This window comes from Megascapheus bottae, chromosome 15 (assembly GCF_031878675.1).
Source record: "Megascapheus bottae isolate mThoBot1 chromosome 15, mThoBot2.hap1, whole genome shotgun sequence".
NCBI lineage: Eukaryota > Metazoa > Chordata > Mammalia > Rodentia > Geomyidae > Megascapheus > Megascapheus bottae.
Window position 1 is genome coordinate 9,196,676 of NC_143523.1, and position 21,905 is coordinate 9,218,580.

Genomic DNA, 21,905 nt, shown 5'->3' on the forward strand with positions numbered 1-21,905 from the left:
GGTCTTCATGCATGCTAGGCAAGCACTTTAACCACTAGGCCAAACTCCCGGCCCCACCACAAATGATCTTATTTAAGATCAATTCTTTTTTTTTTCTGTCAGTCCTGGGCTTTGAACTCAGGGCCTGAGCATTGTTCTTGGGCTTTCTCAAGGCTAGAGCTCTACCACTTGAGCCATAGCACCACTTCTGGCTTTTTTCTATGTATATGGTACACCGAGGAATCGAACCCGGGTCTTTGTGTATGCTAGGCACACACTCTACCACTAGGCCAAACTCCCGGCCCATGATCTTATTTAATACACAGGATGGTTACTATGATGCTAATCTTGCAGATGAGGAAACTAAATTTCATAAAGATAAAGGAAATTTCCCTAGATCACTCAACTAGCAAGTGAGGGGATTTGAGCGTGGGGTGGCTGAGTCTCAGGTGAGACTGACTGAAGCTAGTAAGTTGTCTGGACCCTCAGTCCCCTCCTACCCCTCTACTACTGGGCCTGTGGAGCCAGTGTGAGGATGGGCAGAGGTGGGTGGTGCAGCTGTGCAGACAAACCCTGGCTCACATAAGATCACTATAAGCAGGGCATCTGGGAAAGGTGTTATGGAGGACAGAGTCAGAAGCAAAGCAGACATTGGTCCAGACTTCTCAGCCATTGCCAACCTTCTACTGGTTAGCTGTCCTTACTGTTCTTCCCAGAGTATAGGGGTGTCCCAGCTGCCCAGGCAGAGAACTGGTAATAATGCCATTGGTTTAGTGACCATTGCTTTAAAATCAGCCTCTGGCCTGACATGAAGGATTAAATGATTAGAACCAGATTCCCTTAATTGAGACTCCAGGAAGTGCCAACTTTGCTAACAAGAGCTGTTGGTCAGGGTGAAACTGAAATGGAAACCCGAATCTGCCAACAGGCATAAAAAAAAGACAATGTTGGTCCCTGACTCTTCCCTGCAGGACTGGGGTTTGCTGCCTCCTCTGTCAGACCTACTCTGCTCTTCCATAGGCTTATGCTACTGGCCTTGGGGACCCAGACAGTTCTTGAAGTCCATGGTAACCAAAACGTGCCTTTCTGGTATGTTTCATAGGGACTGCGATATAGAGAAAAGTCCTCCAAGCCACTCGAAACAGGGCAAATACATGGCTGATCTGAATCTTTGCTTCTCCCTCCTTTGGCCCGCTCTCCTGAGCCCTTTACTGTCACCCTAATCTTCAACATGCCAGCTAGGCCAGGTCTCTCATCCCCTGCTCAACAAGAAAAGGGACTTTGCAATGTCCAGGAATGGCGTTGGTGACTGGTAATTCAGAGCCCTGCAGTCCACAGAAAGACAGGTCAGGATGGAGGTCTGGCTCATGGGAGAACTTGAGCAATCCCAAAGCTATGTTTGTATGATACTGGATTTGATGTGAACATGTAATAGGTTTGGGGAAAACTTGCCAACTGAAAGACCCCTCATGGAAAAACTAATGTTCCTCCACCCCAGCACTCTTGGGTGTAGCATACTTCACCCTTTCCAAGTCTTGACTACAATGCCATAGAACAGGAATAAGCTAGGGAATCTCAGACACTGAGGCAGGCCGAGAACAGTGGGAGGTGATAAGGGTGGTATAGACCTGGTCTGGGATGAAGCTTCTGGGATGGTATTTTACTCAGTACTCAACCCAAGAAGCATAGGCATATCATTCCACTCCATGGCCTCTGTCTGACACTTTGGCACCCACCCTTATAGAGAAAGGGATCCAAATCCAAGCACAGGCTGATAGCCCAATCCTAGACCAGCCTTGGCTCATTCAATCAAGGTCAGTGGTGGAGCAGACAGACCAGGAGGTGGCACTATTGAGTCCCTGTGCTATGAGCTTCCCTTTGCAGCCCAGAGAGATACCCCACAGGGAGACTGGCCCAGAGCCTTCACAGGAAGCACACTTGACACAGGCACCCCAGCACTGCTCTCAGACTGGACAGTACAACTTCTGCACATTAATAGTTAAGAAGGAAATGGGTGCAATTTGAGGAAGGTGCTGCATGGGTGTGAACAGATGGCCTAAAGGTGTGCTATAGTAGAGGGCTAACCTCGTTTCTAAGGCTGCTGCCTTGTCAGCTCTGCAGAGGACATTACAAAGGCTGCTGCCATGGGTGGCCTCCATGGCTGTACCTGAGGTAACAGAGGATACTCTGTTCTGTGCTGGTGAGAAATCCCAGATGTGAGGCTCTTGTTCCTGCAGCCATCTCTTATTTCAATAGGTCAGAATGGAAGTGGGGTCAATTGTATTGGCTGGTGTCCTTTGAGACATTTAGGGCTGGAGTGAGCCTGTAGGGCCAGAAATGGCTCCTCAAGTTAAACCCCTCCCATACCTCTTCAGTATCTGCCAACCATCCTTGTCACCCTTGTAATACCCTGAAGAGGGAAGGGAGAAAGAAGGAGAGATACAAGACAGATCTATAAGGAGGAAGTCTAGGAGGCTCACCCTTCTGCCTACCACAACACAGCATCTCTCTGCTGGCCTGTGGATCTGGGACAGATGTCTCAGAGCAGGGTTCTGGGGGCCTCAGCTCTGGACCAGCTCTATGGGAAGGACACAGTTCATCCCAATCTCAGAGATAAGGATGTCAGCTAGATTGGCCCTGGAATCTCTCTCTCTATCCCCACCTGCCTACTGCAGGTTCAAGAATTCTCCTCTTTCCTGGGCAGTCCAGAAGGCTTCCTACAAGTCTTTTCCTTCTTCCTTCCTTCCTTCCTTCCTTCCTTTCTTTTCTTTCTTTCTTTCTTTCTTGGCCTGGGTGCTGTCCCTGAGCTCTTCAGCTCAAGGCTACCACCCTACCCCTTGAACCACAGCCCCATTTCCATTTTTTTAGGGATTAATTGGAGATAAGAGTCTCATATTCTTTAGTGCCTAGGCTGGCTCTGAACCATGATCCTCAGATCTCAGCCTCTTGAGTAGCTAGGATTACAGGCGTGAGCTACCTCGCCTAGCCATGAGTCTTTTCTTTTACTTGGTCTATGTGTGGTAACATGACCTCCAAATAAGTTTCTTCTGCACCCCACAGCAAAGATGGTTCTCACTGCCTTCAGGACCACTGCCTTCTTGGAGCTGATCCCCAAAACCCATCCTTGCCTCCTCTACCTTCTGCTTCCAATGCTGTTGCCCTGTTCCCAAGTCACTCTGGTTATTTAGCTCTGGGGGCTCTGCCTGTTCCCTTTAGACAAGAGCCTTTCCCACCTACTGTGGTATGTTTGAATCCCACCTATCCTTCAGGATCTGCCTCCAATATAACTGTATTCAAGATAATCCCCAGGCAGGGCAGTTAGGACCCAATCACACTTCCCAGTGATGACTCTTATTGGATCAGTGTCATTATCAGCACCTGCTTATTACATACATGCCAGTTCTAGCTTTATATAGGATTGTTTTGCTTGGTTTTCTCAGAGTGGGTTTTATTATCATTAGTTCCACTTTTCAGATGCAGAAGTTAAGAGACTTGCCCAAGGTCACACAGCTGTTTGAGGGCAAAGATAAGATTCAAACCCTGGCAATCTGGTATGGAGCATTATTCCTAAGCAGTGTCATGTCCTTTAAGGATACCTTGCTCCTTCCTAGGTCATGTGCAGGAGGCAACTTTGGTCTTGAAGAGCAAGCCCTGTTTGGAGGTCCATTGGGGCTAGATGAGGAAGTGAAGCAGACTTTGCATACTTTGCCAAATACTGTTTGTACAGTGCTGTTACAAGTAGCATGCACGCATATACATGCATGTGTGCACACACACACACAAGCTAATGTCCAACATATGTTTCGCTTCAACATACGGAAACCTCCCTCAAGGAGCTAAGCACTCATTAGCAGTGATTGTGCTAGTGGACAAAAGGTCGGCCAGGAGACTGTCTGCTCTATCTCCAGACACAAGCACTTAGGCCTTAATGATGTGTATATTTTCCTATGTGGACAGCTGACATTCCCCATGTAAACTATTTGTAATTTCCTAATGCAGATAAACTGAGCTTTCAGGAAAGGCTGAGCAGGAGGCAATTGCAACTGTGGAAGAACAAGGGTTCCACGGGGTCCTGTTCCTTCCCAGAGAGGGGGTTTCCATGTCTTGCTGAACTAAGTGGAGGCAGTCATTTCTTGAGGATCCTCACTTTTCTTCCAGGATGAGGGCAGAGGAGGGGCCCTCCCACAACTGTACCCTAGCAACCCCTTGACCCTTCATGAAGGGATCTGCGTCAGCCTGGCCGTGGGCAGGGGCAGGGGCGGGAATCAAGTATCCAGCAGGAGCCAAAACTAGAGGCAGCTCTCAGTATCAGAGAAGCAGGCCTGACAGTTACTGACCCTTGGCAGAGTCGAGCATGTGCTAGGCCCTTTGAGTGTGTTTCCCCCACAGATCTATGCTTCTGTGCTGTAGGGAAGAATGCTGTAAGGTGGGCTTTGTTGTTTCAGGATCAGGAACATGGAAACTAGGTCTAGGTTTTAAGAGTAGGTGAAGAGCAGATTATCCTTCTGTGTGTATATACTGTGGAAAAAGGAAATGAATGTCTTCTTCATGTCTCTGAAGTTATGAGATCATCTGGTCTACCTCTGTCTTGGTGATAAGCTAGGCCAAGGCATATCTTGGGTAGAAACTGTGTGCTAAACACTTAGGGGAAGTGTGCTGGGAAGAACCTAAAGCTGCCTTTGGGAGATGCTTCCTGGGTCCATAGGCTTCCCAGGTCAGGCAATGAATGCCCTGCCTCCCATGATTTCATTTACCATACAAGGATTCTCTTGCCTCCAGTTTTCCAATAATTTCTGCTTTGTTTAAGTAACTGGGGCATAGTAAAATGTCACTTCTGCCAGGAATCTGGAGCCAGAATGAGGAGAGTGTAGTGGTGTGTGTGTGTGTGTGTGTGTGTGTGTGTGTGTGTGTGTGTGTGTGTGTGTGTGTGTGTGTGTGTGTGTGTGTAGGGTGGGGAAAACTTCTTCCAACTCTAACTCCTGGCTTAAAGTTAAACACATAGTACAATTACAACCAGAAGACAAAGGGAAACGTTTGTTGACCAGCAGCCGCAGAGAGCATTCCCTTCCTTGGGGGTTGATTTAAGGTCTGGCTAACAGGAAGGAAAAGCGCCATTCTTCCACCTTTTTAATCAAAACCTTAGGGCCATGTGTTAGATCACTGCTGTACGCCCTCGGGTCTGTCTGGAGCAGTTCCTCCCTGTCCATGGCCAGGCAAAAGACACAGTCAAAAGCTCCAAATAAGAACAGATCAAAGGAAAGTAGGAGGGTTTTGTTTTCTGGGTTACTTCAGAGAAATTGAATCAGCCCAGCCCCACGCTCACAGGTCAAGTTTCCTCCACTCTAGATCAACATCCCACAGCTCTCAGCGGGGTCCTGCAGTCAGTCCAGGGAGGGGTAGACTAAGAGGCCCACTGGGAAGAGGCTCGGCTGGACAGGCAGGCAGTGGCTGAAGGTTCTTGTGATAGGAAGATGATACATCTTTTGCCATTGGATAGTTCATTATGAGGCTTGCTGATTGCCATGAAGGCGGCCTGCTCTCCAATCAGCAGAGGTATCTGGAGCTGAGAAAGTTCAAGCTTAGGGGCTCTCCACTCACAATCCTGAGAGCTACAAGGTATTTTACAAGTCCAGCAAATTGAGAACACAGATAAAAAGAACCTGCAGCTCTTAAAGAGTGTAGATTTCAAAACTCTAATCTCAAAATGTCCTTTCCCAGGCTGGGAGCATAGCCTAGTGGTAGAGTGCTTGCCTAGCATGCGCCAAGCCCTGGGTTCAATTCCTCAGTACCAATACACAGAAAAAGCTGAAAGTGGCTCAAGTGACAGAGCATCATTTAAGCTTTAGCTCTCTGGAGTGTGAGTGTGGTTAGTGGAGGGAAGGTGGACACAGCAAGCTGGCACTGTGTCTGGAAGTCAGTTGGTGTTTTATTTAATGCTCCTAATTGCATTACAGCACAGGTACCTTGGTCAGTACTCTGGTAACTCTTTATGTTCCTTTAGGGGTGGCATCCTCCACACTTCTTTGATAGTAGTGGGGCTAACTTCAAGGATAGCTGGATTCTGCCAGGGCAGAAAGGGGCTGCCAAGGGTAGGAACTGTTTTTGTGAACAGTCAGTCCACAGGCTCCCTGTTCCCTGAGTGCTCATTCTGTGTCCAAGTCAGGTATTCCAGGATCAAGGACTTCAAAAAGGCCAACTCACTTGGCCAATGACAGGTGTTCAAGGTCAATTAGGACCATGGGTGATCAACAGTGGGCATCCATCAGACATAGATGCCTTGATGATTGAGGTCAGGTTTGACCAAGTTCATGAAAGAAAGGGCTCTGGACAGGCACTGGAGGAGATCCCTTCCATCTTTGACTCTTGGTATCTATACACTAGGAAATCATCCAAAAGACCAAGGCATAGAAAAAAATTCTAATTTTCTTTATGGTAAAAGGATAGCTTTCAACAGCTTTTAGAGCATACAACTACTGCTGAGGACCCCAAAGCGATAGTAGGCTAATGGGTACCAACAACTGCACAATAGGCCATGTGATCAGGAAGGGCCTGGAGTGAGTCCTAATGTTGGCAGATCATGGGGGCACATTCTATCCCTGCTGACCCCACCCACAGAGGCCCACAGCATCCCCTGTATCAACAACATGGAGACAGAATCTGTGAGAAATAGCCACATTCTCAAAAAGGGTACAGGGGAAAGGAGACCCAGACTCACATTTCCTCTGTTGTTCACAAAAATGATGAGGAATTAGGGGCTTTAAACAAGGGCAGACTTTAGCCAGATGCCTGAGCGGTAGACACTTCTAATAAGAAGGAAAGGAAATGATACCATGACCCTGACCCAGACCTCAACCCTTTACGTCAAAGCAAAAGATGGTAATTAACAAAATGCAATATGCCGGACATGGAGCAAGGGGTCAGCCAAACTCTGTCAATGTGATGACCTGAGGGCCCAAAGTCTGGGGCTTGAGATGGTATGCTATTTGTATAGCCCTCCATGCAGGATGGTAGCCCACAGCAGCCACTGGAGCAGAAAGGATTATTCCTGGAGAGTGGTTTTTGCATCCTGCTAGCTATACTCAGGCCAATGCCACCATGTGTGGAGACTTCATAAATAGAGTGCAGGTCCCAAGGGGTTGAGTACAGAATGCTTACAACAGGAAGACAAGAGTCTCAGGCTTTTCGTAAATGGGCAGCAAAGGCATATACAGCCATTTTCTTCTAGAATGTCTACTACTCTCATATTCCATGTCAGATCAGTAAAGATTTCATTTCATGAGACCTAAGGATGAACGAGGGGCTTAAGATCCAAGGAATACACCTAGAATCCCTTTAATCCTATGTAATGTTATTTCTCTGCCCACAGCCTATGGATGCAGAAAGCCACACAGCCAAGCACTGCTATCACAGGTGGAGAGGGTCACACAGGAAGTTGATGGCACATGGGTACCACAGATGGGTGGTGCCACACAGGAGGTATGAGAAGAGCTACATGGGAAGTTGGCCAAGCAGAGGTACTGTGGATGAGTAGTACTACACAGGAAGTTAGCTGCACACAGACATCATTGATGGGTAGCACCACAGAGGAGGTTGATGGGACACAAGTACCATGGATGAGGAAGGCTACACAGAAAACTGGTGGGACACAGGTACCATGGATGAGGAAGCCTCCACAGAAAATTGGTGGGACACAGAAAGTTGGCTAAGCACAGGCACTACCAGTGTCCTGACCATCCAAGTGAGGCTTGGGTCAGGGGTATCTTCAGAAAGCTGGTGGCTGACCTCCAGCCACTCCAGAGAAGAATTTGGGGCAGGAGATACAATATACATAGAACAGTGGTGAGATGCAGTGCTAGTTCTACCAGTATGGAAGGGAACCTGGAAGGGACTGCTGTGAGGAGCCTCGGCTAGACACAGCAGGCTCCAGGACATGGTGTGGGAGGTGAGGGGTGGAAATGGAGGATGAGGGGCAGAAATGAAATCAGGCTGTGGGCAAAGACAATTCAGTTTCCAGGAAAGGTAGGTTAGGAGCGTGTCTATTTGAAGGACAATTACATAGTCATTTAAAATGCTACACAGGAAATCTGTGATGCGAGAAAATGCTGATGACATAGCACACAAGGAGACAGGAGGCTGAGACCCAGGCTGGAGGCCAAGAGGAGACCAGCCATAACAGACATGCTTCAGATACCAGCCCTGCCTTATCCTGGGACTAACTCATTCTTTCAGACTTGTCATTCCTGCCTTCCCCTGGGAAGTTGATTCAAGAGGTTATTTTGTCTCTGGTTAAACTCTAAGAAGACCACACAGTGAAGGAGAAAGACTATAGCCTCTAGACTTGGGTGGCCTCTGGTCAGATCCCATCCTCAGTCTTATTTTGTTGTTTGTTTTCTTATATAGGGCAAAATAAAAAGTGATAATTTAACCATTTAAAAATTGTACAATTTGGGGCACTGAGTTAATCATGCCACCCATCATTACTGTCTGTTTGTCAAAATGTTGATTACACTAAACAGAAACTGTACCCATTAAATAATGTATCTCTAAACCTACTTTCTCATCTAAGTGGAACAGATTTGGCTTCTTTCATGTAAAATAATGTTTTCAAAGCTTATCTATTGTGTGGCATGTGCAAGAACTTTTTTATGGCAAAATAATATTCCATGGTGTTTGCTTATCCATTCATCTGGTGGTGGACACTTTGGGCTATTGTGAGTAATTTTTTTTTTTTTTGTGGGTCATGGGGCTTGAACTCGGCCTGGGCGCTGTCCCTGAGATCTTCAGCTCAAGGCTACCATCCTACCCCTCGGCCTGAGTACTGTCCCTGAGCTTATCACCTCAAGGTTACCACTCTACCCTTGAGCCAAGCCTCACTTCCCATTTCTAGAAGTTAATTGGAGATAAGAGTTTCAGGTCCCTTTGTGCCCAGGCTGGCTTTGAGCCTTGATCCTCAGATCTCAGCCTACTGAGTAGCTAGGATTACATGCGTGAGCCACGGGTGCCCTGTGAGTAATGCTTTTAGATGAACATTTGCATATATTTATTGAGTCTTTGTTTGCACTTTTCCCTGTTTCCTATTATTAGTTAAGGATAAAATGGAGACATGTATGTCTTCAACTCAGGACTGTATGGAGATAGAATGACCTAGAAATATGTCAGGTAGCATACAGCAAATGCTCAATTAATACTAATTTCCCACATCCTATATTAAAACCCACTTTCAGTAAAGAAGTATAGGAGAAATGACAATTCATTGCTTAAGTGGTGGACGTCTGGCACTGGTCACCTTCTTGAGTTTACTGAAGCATCTCAAAGTAGAACTCTTCCACTTGAGCTACAAGTCCACTCCCAGTATTCAATTTTGTTTTTGCACTGGTTATTTTTGAGATAGGGCATAACTTTTTTCCTGGACTGCAATTTTTCTATTTTATGTTTCCTACCATAGCTGGAATCACAGGTGTGCACCACCGTTCACAGATATTAGTTGAAAAGGGGTCCTGTTGGTGCACCCTTCTGCAGAAGTAAACTTTGCCTTGTTGAAGAAAAAAAAAAAAAAGTAAAAGAATCTTGTAAACTTTCTGCCCAGAGTGGCCTTGAATTGTGATCCTCCTGATCTCAGCCTCCCAAGCAACTAGGATTACAGGCATGAATCACTATACCTGGCTTCTTGAGCTTTCTTTCCAGTCCTTTTCTACCTTGAACCTCTTCCTGGGGCTATGATGGGAAGCTGAAGAAACTAAGTACAAGTCTCATTGTTCTTCCATTTCAGGCAGCCATGTAGCTAGAATATTTACTCAGGTGATGCTAGACTCTTCTTCTTTTTTTAAAATGGTACTTAGGAATCAAACCTGGGTCTTCATGGTAGGCAAGCACTCTATCATTAGGCCAAACTCCCAGTCTAGTAATGCTAGATTTTGATACTATAGGCTTCACTGACAAGGGCCAAAGATCTTGGTGGAGAAAAAAGGCCAGGACAAGGCCAGAAGCTGGACCCTAAGCTCCATAGGGATGCAGCAGAACTTAGAAGGAAGTGGTTTGCTCAAGAACCCATTTCATGCCCTGGTTATCCTGGAGATCATTTGTTGGTTAGTGGTTAGGTGGACATATACTACCTTCTCCAAGGTTACAATTTCTAGGAAGGAGCTTGACTCCTAGTTCAGTGCTCTTTGCCCCTGGCCACACAGCCTCTACCACCAATGAGTCATCTTTTGCATAACAAATCATGATGGGAAGTCAAGAGTCAACTCAGAATTTGAGATGATGAGAGGGCTTAGAAGGGTTTGGAACAAAATTAAATGATAATGAATTGCTCAGAGAAAAGTTTACTTTGTTCACTTCTCCTGCAAGCCTCTAATCAGTGTTATCATTAACATATATCCGATACACACTAAAGTAAGAAAGAAGGCTTCTGATCCCCCACAGGCAAAAACAATGCCAACTTTCCCAGCTATGTTTATGAATTAATGAATATGGGTTTTCTAAGAATGTTTCTGATACAAAATTTCCTTTTCAAAATCATTATTGTAAGTTAAAACATGACTTGACTTCAAGGAAAATGTTATGTAGAAAACTGCAGAAACATCAAAAGCCATGAAGGCTCTAGGTGATAGCTGATGGTCTAGAGCCTGGATAAGCTCCAAGGCTGCATAGCTAGCCAGAGAAAGGGGGCTTTCATGTGGTCCTGGGGACCAGAAATACAGGGGGAACCAGCCTGCTCTGGCTGGCTAAGTGGCCTGGTGCTGGCACCTGGAGTGATGGAGGAAAGACTTTTGAGATGGTACAATGAATTCAGGTGGGGGGAAAGGAGAAAGAGAACTTGCAATAGTTATTTCTTTACATTCAAGCTCTTCACTTCCAGAAAGATGCATTTTTTTCCCTGAGCCAAGCAAGCAGCATGAAATAGGTTTTACCTTTGCAGAAGCCATTTAATGGGTAATTTGCCCCATGACAGGAACAAACTTCCCTGTCTACCCTAACGTTGTTTATCTGGCCTGTAGACTTTTGGCAAGAAATACATTCCAAGAGCTGTCTGTGCTGGGAGCTTTCAGTACCCCAAAGGAATACTAAGGCAACTTCTCTTCCCAGAAACCTGCCTGTCCCTCTTGTCCATCTCCACTCTCCAGGACAACCACATACAGTCATGCACCAGAGAAGCCACTTGTAAGGTTTGAGCTTCCTTTGGAAACAACTGAAAGGACTTAGGGCAAATCAGACCGAAACTGGGAGCCACCTGCTGTGCTTTGGCTCCTGGGCCCAGTTAAAATGAGGCACAAAATGTTCTGCAGATCCCACTCTTGACTCAGACAACTCGGGGCTCCACTTAAGCCCTGGCCCTGCCATTCGGGATCAATCTCTTCTATCCAATGCTCAGATACCTGGTCTATAAATGGGCTAATGTCCTCTTGGGGGAAATTACTAGGAACCATCAAGAAGGTCTGTAAGAAACCAGTGCCAAGCTGGTGTCACAGGGGCTCAAAAGGTGCTGTCATGCCAAGGGGGTGGGATGCTCATGAAGGCCCAGGCTTGATCCCTACCTTCTGACAGGCAAGTTTTTGGCTTTCCAGAGGAGGACTGGCTCTGAGCAATAGGATTCATTTATTTTCTCCCTGTGCATAACTGTGTGCAGGGAACAAGGCCTTCTTACAAAAACATAAGACAAAGTTAAAACAAGCTACTTAAAAGAAGTAACAAAAATTAAATCTGAATTTTATAAAAATTAAAACCCTCTGTGCTTCAAAAACCATCATCAAGAAAACAAAAGGACAGCTGGGCATGGTGGTACACATTTGTAATGCCAACTATTATTCAGAAAATAGAGATAAGAGGATGACAAGACCCTACATAAAAACAAACTAAAAAAATGGGCTTGGAGTGGTAGAGCAACCTGAGTCGAAAGCACCCTCACCCCTTGGCAAAGAACAACCCATAGACAGGGATAAAATATTGGCAAATAATATAGCTGAGGAGACTTATAACCAGAACAAATAAATAAAGAACTCTGACAGCTCAATATTAAAAAGACAACCTAACTTGAAAATGGGAGCAGGGCACCAGTGGCTCATACTTGTAATCCTAGCTACCCTAAGATCTGAAGATTGTAGTTCAAAGCCAGCTGGGGCAGCAAGTCCATGAGACTCTTCTCTCCAATTAATCATAGAAAAAGCTGTGGCTCTAGTAGTAGAGTGTTAGCTCAGAGATAAAGGAGTTCAGGAACAGTGCCCAGGTCACTCTCTCTTTCTGTCTTGGTCTCTCGGTCTCTGTCTCTGTATCTCTCTCTCACACACACACAAATGAACAGAGGATTTAAAAAGACATTTTTCTTTTTTTTTTTTTGCCAGTCCTGGGCTTGAGCTTAGGGCCTGAGCACTGTCCTTGGACTTTCTCAAGGCTAGAGCTCTACCACTTGAGCCTCAGCACCACTTCCGGCTTTTTTCTATGTATGTAGTACTGAGGAATCGAACCCGGGTCTTCATGCATGCTAGGCAAGCACTTTAACCACTAGGCCAAACTCCCGGCCTTAAAAAGACATTTTTCAAAGAAGATATACAAATGATCAATAGGCACACAAAGATGTTCAATCTTATCAGTCACTAGGAAAATGGAAGTCAAAGCCAGGCCTGGTGGCTCACACCTATAATCCTAGCCATTGAGGAGGCTGAGATGTGAGGATCATGCTTCAGAGCCAGTCAAAGCAGGAAAGACTATGAGACTCTTGTCTCCAATTAACCACCAGAAAACCAGAAGTGGTGCTGTGGCTCAAAGTAGTAGAACAGTAGCCTTGAGAAATAAAAGCTCAGGGACAGTGCCCAGGTCCTGAGTTCAAGCCCTATGACCAACAACAAAAAGAAAAAAATTAAAGAAAATGGATACCATGTCATACCTAATGAAGATGGATAAAATAATAAAGATGGGAGATCACAAATGCTGGTGAGTACTTGTGAAGAAACTGGACCCCTGGGATGCTGTTACTGGATGTTTTTAGAAATGTAAATAATGAGGCACTCTGAGAAATGACCTATCAGATCCTCAAATGATTCAATAAGAAACTGCCATACAATGTAATCATTCCATTTCTGTTTATTACTAGAGACGAAGATGTGTGTGCACATAAAACTCCTACATGCTTGCTCATAGCATTATTCATAATAGTCAAAATTATTAGTGAAAATTATTTATAATGGTCAAAACTATACATATAAACAACTGAACTGTTCATCAACTGATAAAAACTAAAATATAGCAGGCTCATAAACTGAGATAGTATTTGGCTGTTAAAAAGGAAAAAGTGCTAATACATGGTACAAAATGGATGAGCTTTGAAATTATGTGAAAGAAGCCAGACACAATGGGGGCTACATATTTCATATTCTTTTTATATGGAATTTCCAATCGGAAAATGATACAAAGAAAGTTAGTAGTTGCTAGAGAACAGGTTGGAGAAAGAATAAAGAGTGATTTAGAGAGTGATTGCTAAGGGGGTAATAAAATGTCCTAGAATTGGGTAGGGATGATATTATATGACTAAAGTGTGTGTGTGTGTGTGTGTGTGTGTGTGTGTGTGTGTGTGTGTGTGTGTACTGGGTTTGTGTACTGGGGTTGAACTGAGGGCTTCACAATCTTACTTAGTTTGCAATTTTCCTCACAGCTTGGTCCTCTACCACTTAAGCCATGTCTCTAGTATGGAATTTTGCTGGGTAACTGGAGATAGAGGCCAGGCTGACCTCAAACCATGAACCGCTGATCTTTGCCTCCTAAAGTAGCTAGGATTATAGGCATTAGCCATGGGTACCTGTCCATAACTAAATTTTTTCAAAACCATTCTATCCTTTGAATAGATACATTTAATAATATGTGATTTAGGTCTCAATAAAGCTGTTATTTAAAAAAAACTGAAGTCTGTAGTGGTGTGTGACACAGAACACTGTTTTCATAGTCATTTACTATTCAGTTATAATTAGGAAGATTTCCTGGCCTATCTCAGCTCAGTGACCCTCCCTTTCTCTGTCATCTATATCTCGTCTGGTATGCAGGTCCAGATCTCCATGGAAGCCACACGTGATAGGTTGTGGCCCTCTCTGGCCACTTCCTCTGAGAGCAGACACAAGACACACCAAGCTCATGGCTATCAAATGAGCAACTGAGACTAGACTGTCACACATGTTTACAGCGTGGGGGCTGAGAGATGAGAACGGAGGGAGGAGGATCTATTGGTGGGTTCACTCAGTCTTTCAGATGTGTCTCTACTTTCCCTAGCCTTTCTTCTGACCAATAATCTTGTGAGGAAATACTGTGTCACTTCTGGGTCAAGGCAGTTAAAAAAAAAGTGTGTGCCTCTTTCATCCCTGTCCTCCTCTTTGGTAAGAATTATGGACAAACTGTTCAAGATGTTTGATTTAGAGTTATAAAAGCAGCTAAGATCCATGAGTCACCCACAGAAAAATAGGTGAGTTAGGATGGATCCGATTGTATACAACAAAGATACAATCTGTGTTTATGAAGCCCTTGAAATTAGGGTTTTGCTGTTGCTGTTGTTGTGGCAGTTTATATTAATCATCCTGACTAACACATTGCCTTTCCATGAGTGTAGCCTTTCTGTGGAGCCCTCAGTAGTGAGGGCGCTTCGGACTGTTCCTTGTTTTCACACAACTCCACTAGTGGGAGTTCCATGTCTGAGTGGTTTCCTCATTCAAATGCGTGATTGTGAAAGCTCAGAAGAGCAGGGGAAGGCAGAGGGCAGTCACCAGCACATCTTGGATATATAAGCTACAGTGTCATGCTGGTTGTGTCATGATCCTGGCCACAACCACAATCTTATGCATTAGACAGGAGGAACTCAGAGTGCCAGGCAGTTCAGTCACATTCCCAGGGCTGTACTGCCAAGAGGTCCTGTCAGGCTTTGGTCTTCCTAACCCCCAAACCCACCTTCCCATTCCTCTGCCTTCAACTACATCTCCAAAAGCTGTCAATCCACCCTGGAACATCCCTGTAGACGGTGTCTTCGACCAGCCATGCAAAGCAAAATGCCTCTTAGTACACAAGCTTTGAATGAGGTTGTGAGGAGTGTCTTCCATGGTAGAAAGCAGTTCCATGGCAGAAAGAATGTAGCCTGGCTATGAGGTAGGAGAGGTCAGGGGCCTATGAATGGAAGCTCTCTTTGATTCTTCCCAGTATTTCACCGAAAAAGACTCTTGACCATGGAGATCAGTTGTCCAGCGCCATTCCCAGCAGGCATACAGAGCACATGCACTCACCTCTGGTAAGGGCTAACAATCCAGACTCTCCAAAATAGAAAGGCAGCAGCCACCCTCATCCTCTATCCCTGAGACCTAAGACACCTCAGTGTGCCTGCTTAGCATCCTCCTCCCTACCCTCACATCCTCCCATGGTTCTGGCAGCAGTCCTCCTCCTGAAATGGTCATGTCCAAAGATGTAAAATGTGCCCCAAAATACATATGTTGTACAAAGTGCTGACTGTGACTCAGTGCAATGTCAAAGTGTCAACCTTCTCAGCATAGCTCCCTGGGCCCAGTAGCCTGGAGAGCAGATTCCTTCCTTTCCCTCCTACCACCCTGGCCATCCATGCCCTGAGTGTTCCCAACCTTGTATCTGTGGACAATTTGTGTCCAGTCATTCAGTGTGAAGGCTGCCATGTGTGTGTAGGTGTTCAGCATCCATGGCTCTGACTAGAGGCTGAGGAGACCCTGTGCAGCAGCAGGCATGAGATCTTGAGCAGAGACAGAAACAGGAAATGCAAAGATGGGGTAGGAACAATGCCTTCCAGGGAATAGCAAGGGCAAAGGTCAACAAAGCTTGGAAATCAAGACTGGGTAGTAGGGTCCTCAAGAGAAACAGCAGGGAAGAGGACATTAGAGTAGATATGGTCATGATCGCACTTGGATGTAAAAAAAGAAAACATGAGAGAAAAAGGTTTTGTGGACAAATAAGTTTGGGAAATGCTTTGTTAGCAGTTAAACATATTTCTTCATTGCAGGCCTTCTCAGAGACTTTAACACGCTCGCTGACATGCCAGATGGGTCTTTACCAGCGGCACTTGGAACTTTCTATGGGTTACTGACAACATGGTCTCTCTACCAGTTAGTGTCCTTCAGCTATGCTTGGAAAATGGCATGGAACCAACATATGAACTGCATCCTAAGGAAAAGACCAGGGCAGAGGTGGTGTGGGTTTGAGGAGAATGGCTGGGAGTGGGTGCAAGTTGGGGGTTGGCCAGGGCATCAGCCAGAAGCTGAGCCCCTCGTGGGACTCTATATCCCTGAAAAGTCAAGCAGGCTAGAAGGGCAGTGCAAGATTTATTATAAGAAAACAAGTCAACCCCAAGGGATGGCCTCTCTCAGGCCCCTAGGTGGCAACAGATGGTGCAGTTTAAATTTCAGGAATTGAAGAGTACTTAAGGAAAAATGTTGGCAGGCATAGAGGCACTTGTAAAACCATCTAAGCTGATGGGAAATTTGGGCCTCAGGGAGATGAAGCAATGATAGTAGAGATAGAAAGACTGCAGGGACCCAATCAGGGTCTGTGCAGAGGAGGGAAAAGAAGGGAGCATTACCCCATGGCAGCCTGGATGCCTGCCCTTGCCCTGAACTCAGACGGGACAGAAAGGCCTGGTCCAGTGTGGTAAAGATAGTACACTAATCTCACCAGCTGCATGAAGGCAATGATGGGGGTCTCAGTTCATGTAGGGGAAAGGCCGAGGGCCCCCAAGTCACCCAGACTTGAGCTCAAGTCCCAGTTCTGCCACTGGCAAGCTGTGTATCTGGGGAGATGACAGCCCTTTCACCCTTCTCTTCCTCCTCCTTTCCTTTTGTCTTTCTTTCTTTCTTTCTTTTTTTGTTTTTGTTAGTTGTGGGGCTTGAATCAGTGCCTGGGCTTGCCCCTGAGCCCTTTTGTTCAAGGCTAGTACTCTACCACTTTGAGCCTTAGTACCACTTCTGCTTTTCTGGTAGTTAATAAGAGTATCTCTGGTAGTTTTCTGCCCTAGCAGCTGGCTTCCAATTGTGATCCTCAAATCTCCACCCCCTGAGTAGCTAGAACCTCCCCTTCTTGAGCTGCAAGATAGTGTCTGTAGCCACAACAAGATCTGTGTCAGTGCCTGACACAGTGTCTATTAGATGCCATTATTAGTGTCTATTAGATGCCATTATTTCTGAGAGACAGTGTATGGCAGTGTATGAAGAGCTGGACTGGGCCAGATTGAACTGTGGTGAGAAAAGACCTTAGCAGAGGGCAGCTTACACAAGGCTACGTGGGCCCTGGAACCTATCTGTTAACAGGAGCATCTCATGGGTACTGGCACCATCAGTGGTACCATCTAGGTACACAAGGAACTTAGCCAGGTTGTTTATCAGCCCCTCTCAGATACTTCCTCCTCTCCAAAGGACATTTCCTCTGAGTTCTAGTTACCTGTTCATGCCAGGGTGTTCATTTCACCTGGTGGCTAAGAAATAGAAATGCATCCATCTGCAATCTCACCATACGTTACTGCCATGACTAGGTGAGCAGACATCCTGCTCATGATGGTCCTTGACACCTGCCTTCTGAGGACCCACAGGCACCAAAGGCTTGGTGTTGAAGTATAGGCCTGCTCCAGAGGGAGGGAAGGAGGGAGGGAAAGAGGGAGGGAAGGAGGGAGGGAGGGAGGGAAGGAGAGAGTGAGAGAGAAAGAGAGAGAGAGAGAGAGAGAGAGAGAGAGAGAGAGAAGAGAGAGAGAGAGAGAGAGAGAGAGAGAGAGAGAGAGAGAGAGAGAGAGAGAGAGAGAGAGAGAGCGCGCGCATGTGTGTGAAGCTGATGGTTAGGATCTTGTTCCGCAGACATGCCTGAGGTGGTCTCCATGAGGTGTGCCCCACTGGGAGTCTGGTGTCCAGGGCCTGAGCAAGATGAAGATGTCATTGTCTCCAGGAGGCTGAGGTGTCCACAAAGCTGTTTACATTCATGTCTCAACTCTGGCTTGTACAATTCCTACCTGGTGAGTCTATCAGGAAGGCCACTTTTAGAAAAGGGAAACTGAGGCCCAATGAGAGAAGGCAGCTTGTCTGAGTGGGTGAAAAAGCTGAGTCCAGAAAACCCAGGTTGCTAGGACACAGAGGATGGTACTAACCTGGTTGCTTCAATAACTGAGGTAGGGTCAGATTGGTCTCTTGCCTTTCTATGTTCTCTAGAATATTCTTCAGAATTCTCTACCTTCTCTTATGTGTTCCACTCCTATGTGAAGTGTACTCTCCTTTCCCTCCTGACCACTCTTCCCTGCCCTCACCCAGTCAGTCAGCACTGCACCCTACAGAGCGCTTTCCTTTTGGGTACTTCTGACCCCGCTACTGGCAGCCATGAATCTCATTCTTCAGGCTTCCCACATGATCCAGCTGGGGTCTGGAGCCTCTATTCCTGGATAGGGCCTCCCATGTAACTTACCTTTGGGGTGAAGTACTTCATCATAATTTCTTTCCCCCTTTTCCCAAGTTTTTCATCTGGAGTAACTTCATATTCTGCCTGCAACAGGAGATAAAAAATAGCAGATTTACTCATGAAATTCATATTCCTACAGAGCCTTGTAATCCCCCACTTAATTCATCCCCTTCTTCTATAGGGTGGGAAATTTAGGGCTAGAGAGTGGGGGGGGGTTAAGGTGGAGACCTGGCCAAAGAGCCTCTACTCACTCTAAAGTGCCCCCCAGTTCTCCCATGGAGATGCCCTCTATGCGGGTTGCATAATATAGCCAATGGGGAGAGACTAACCAACAGGAATGCCCAGAAAATGGGGTCAGATCCTCTGTAGGATCAGCTGGGCCAACATCTAGACAGCTAGGGTTGAGGATGTCACATCAGTCAAGCAAAGGAAGCCACTGGGAAATCATGGACTGGCAAACTAAGGGGCCACAGAAAGGTTGTCTTGGGTACTCAGACCTTCTAAGTCATGTGACCTGATTTGCACAATTGTCTAAAAATTGCAGAAGCACTCAGTACCTATGACACCTTTGTATCATAGGGTGGCTGAGCAAATAGAAGTGACAGAGATCTCAGCTCAGGGCCTGGCACATAATAAATACCCAATGAACAAATGCCAGAAGTATCACCACTGTGATTATTTTATCTTTCAAGGAAAAACAATTCTTTTATGGTTTAAACCTCAAATGTCTCCACAAAGGCTTCTGTGTTGGGAGGTTTGATTGCCAGCTAAGGGACTTTAGGAAAATGAATAGATCACGGGGACTCTGGCCTAGTCAGTAGGTTAATTCCTTGATGGGTTCATAATATAATGGCATTATTGAGAGGTGGTGTAAAGCAGGAATTGGGGCCTGGTTGGAGGAGGAAGGTCAGTGGTGGATGCTCTGAAGAGATGTGTTTTGTCTCTGAGAACTCCCCTCCCTCTGCTTCCTGGCAATGATTAAGTGAGCAGCCTCCTCCTTGACATGCTCCCACCACCATGATGTTTAGCCTCACATAATAATGGAGCCAGCTGACCATGAACGAAAACACCTGACTAACACAATAGTCAGGATACTGCTACAAAGGGGTAGTGCTGCCAGTCTACCTTTCTTCACAATGGCAAGCTACTTGCCCAGGGTTATGCAGAGGAGGCAGGGCTAGGATTCAGACCTCCAAGATCAGAGCTCTTTCTGGACACAAAGGAATTGAAGACTCCAGATTGCTGGGGTCCAGCTAAGGAAACTGAAATCTAAAGAAGCAAGGACTACAAGAACAAGACATTTATACTTTCCTTGACCCAAGAAGGTTTTCCTCACTCATCTGATACATTGCAGTGACCCAGTGCAGAGACCCCAAGCTCCTCTTCTGGCATCCATGTAGCTAGACATTCAACCATCCTTGCTGAGTTCAAGGCAATCTCACAGCTCAGGGTCTTAGGTTTGATGCTTCCAGGCCAGCTGGGAGATCCTTTCCCTCCTTCTGCCTTACCAGAGAAAGGTCAGGCAGAACCTTGGAAGGCCTACAGGGAGAGCTGGGCATGTTTCCATCCAAAGCAAGTGAGTTTCCTGTCTTGCCATCTCTCTTCTAATAAGGATAGTGCCAAAAGCCACAACTTTATCCAGGGGAGAAACACAAAACCTACCACCATTTGGATCCTACAGCTGTGGGGTAATGGTTCCAGAATGAATCCAACCCCTTATTTTACAGAGGCTCACTGAAGTGAAGGGATTATCAAGGTCACCAGCAGAGCAGAGACTGGCCCACTGACCTCTGATGCCCACTTAGCCACCTGGCCTCAGCCTCCCTCCAGGAGCAAATTCCTCCTCATCTTCAAGAGGAACCCTGAACAACTGAGGCTTTCCTGATGATATGAATTTGCCCAAAGACTTCTTGAGATACTTTAGGGAGAGAAAGTTGCTCTTTCTTCTTGATTTCTTCCTCTATGCTTCCCAACAACCACTTAAATTTCATAGGCATACACACTCCCACATGTGCACACACACACACACACAGACACTAATGATAAGACTGCCCTACACAGCAGGTATTATTACAGATGAAGACACTAAGGCTCTAGTGGTCAAATAAAAGGTTCATATACAATAGAGCTTATTAAGCAGCAACACCTCAAAAGGGATTGCACAGCTGCCCTTTTCCAAGAGAAGCAGAAAGGCATCAAGTGTTCTATGTCTCTAGAAGCCCCACCTGTGGTCTGGCACGGGAGATACGGCCATGGCATTGCAGGGCCCAAGACCTGGGCAAATGGCCGACCACCATTTGGGGTAACTTAATCCCACCCAGAACACTGAAATTTGTACTGTCCCAAAATACATTTGCAAAAGCTGTTTTATTTAACCAAAGGGAGCCCTGGGGCTCACTGATCAGTCTCAATAACCAGCTGAAAATATTATTTCTCTGGGCTCTAAAAGCCATGTTTTGTTTTGTTTTGGTTTTAAAAAAAAAACCAAAAAACACTACTTTCAGGTCAGCTGACTCCCAGCAGAGGCTGAATGGGGTGCACAGCTCCATAGGGAAGCAGCTGGGAGCATGCGGGGACAGGCCTCCTCAGCCTGCGATCAAAGGGCCTTTCTTTGAAGAGACCATGTCAGGCCACCACCACTTGAGGAGCATTAGTATTAGGAGGCAGAAAACCACCAGGAAGCTGCCAGAAGGCTACACTTATTAAATCACCTGAAGTGGCGGGTCATGCACGTCTCCACAGTGACCCCCAAGAGGAGCTGGGGTTTGTGAGGGATGAGTCTGGAGAGACCACCTACAAAGAAGAGGACCCATAGCAGACAAGCTTGAGGCAGATTACACACCCAAGGCAGGGACCACCCTGGAAAATCATGGCTCTAAGAACACCTTTGCTCAGCCATGGGAGAAAGCTTAGACCAGCTTAAATCAGCTTAAAACCACAGTGGAAGCAGCAAATAAGAGTTTGTGCCAATAACTCAGAATTTTACAATGAGATTTGGTTTAAGAAATGGCAGATGAAGCTGGACACCAGTGCCTCACACCTGTAATTCCAGTTACTCAGGAAGCTGAGATCTGAGGATCATGGTTTGAAGCCAGCCCAGGCAGGAAAGTACAAGAAACTCTCATCTTTAATTGACCAGCAAAAATTTGGAAGTGGAGGTGTTGATTCTAGAGGTAGAGCCCAGGCCCTGACACAGTACTCAGTCCCTGAGTCCAAGTCCCAGTATGGATACATTTTTTAAGAGAAGAGAAGAAAAGGGAAGAGAAGAGGTGGATGATGACTTCAAAGAGATGTAGCAGGGAATGGTGATGCTTGCCAGGAATTTCAGGACGAGGGTGGCTGAGGCAGGAGGATCAAGTATTCGATGCCAGTTTGAGCTACACAGCATCCTGAATCATCCTAAAAAGTTTTTTAGTTTTTTTTTAAAAAAGGAAAAAATAACAAAAGAAAGGAAGTCTAATATAAAGAACTGTCCTCTCAGCTCCTTCTGTAACAGCACATTTCCA

At 45.9% G+C, this 21,905-nt stretch overlaps 1 protein-coding gene across 2 annotated transcripts in view; it reads right to left on the bottom strand.

Annotated features, from left to right (window-relative positions):
- Positions 1 to 21,905, bottom strand: part of Grk5 (G protein-coupled receptor kinase 5) — a 190,166-nt gene that overhangs the window by 29,962 nt on the left and 138,299 nt on the right. For both annotated transcript variants that reach the window (XM_090345760.1, XM_090345761.1), the window contains exon 4: positions 18,406 to 18,483. In XM_090345760.1, the coding sequence (XP_090201886.1) occupies positions 18,406 to 18,483 (78 nt within the window). The remainder of the gene's footprint in view (positions 1 to 18,405; positions 18,484 to 21,905) is intronic.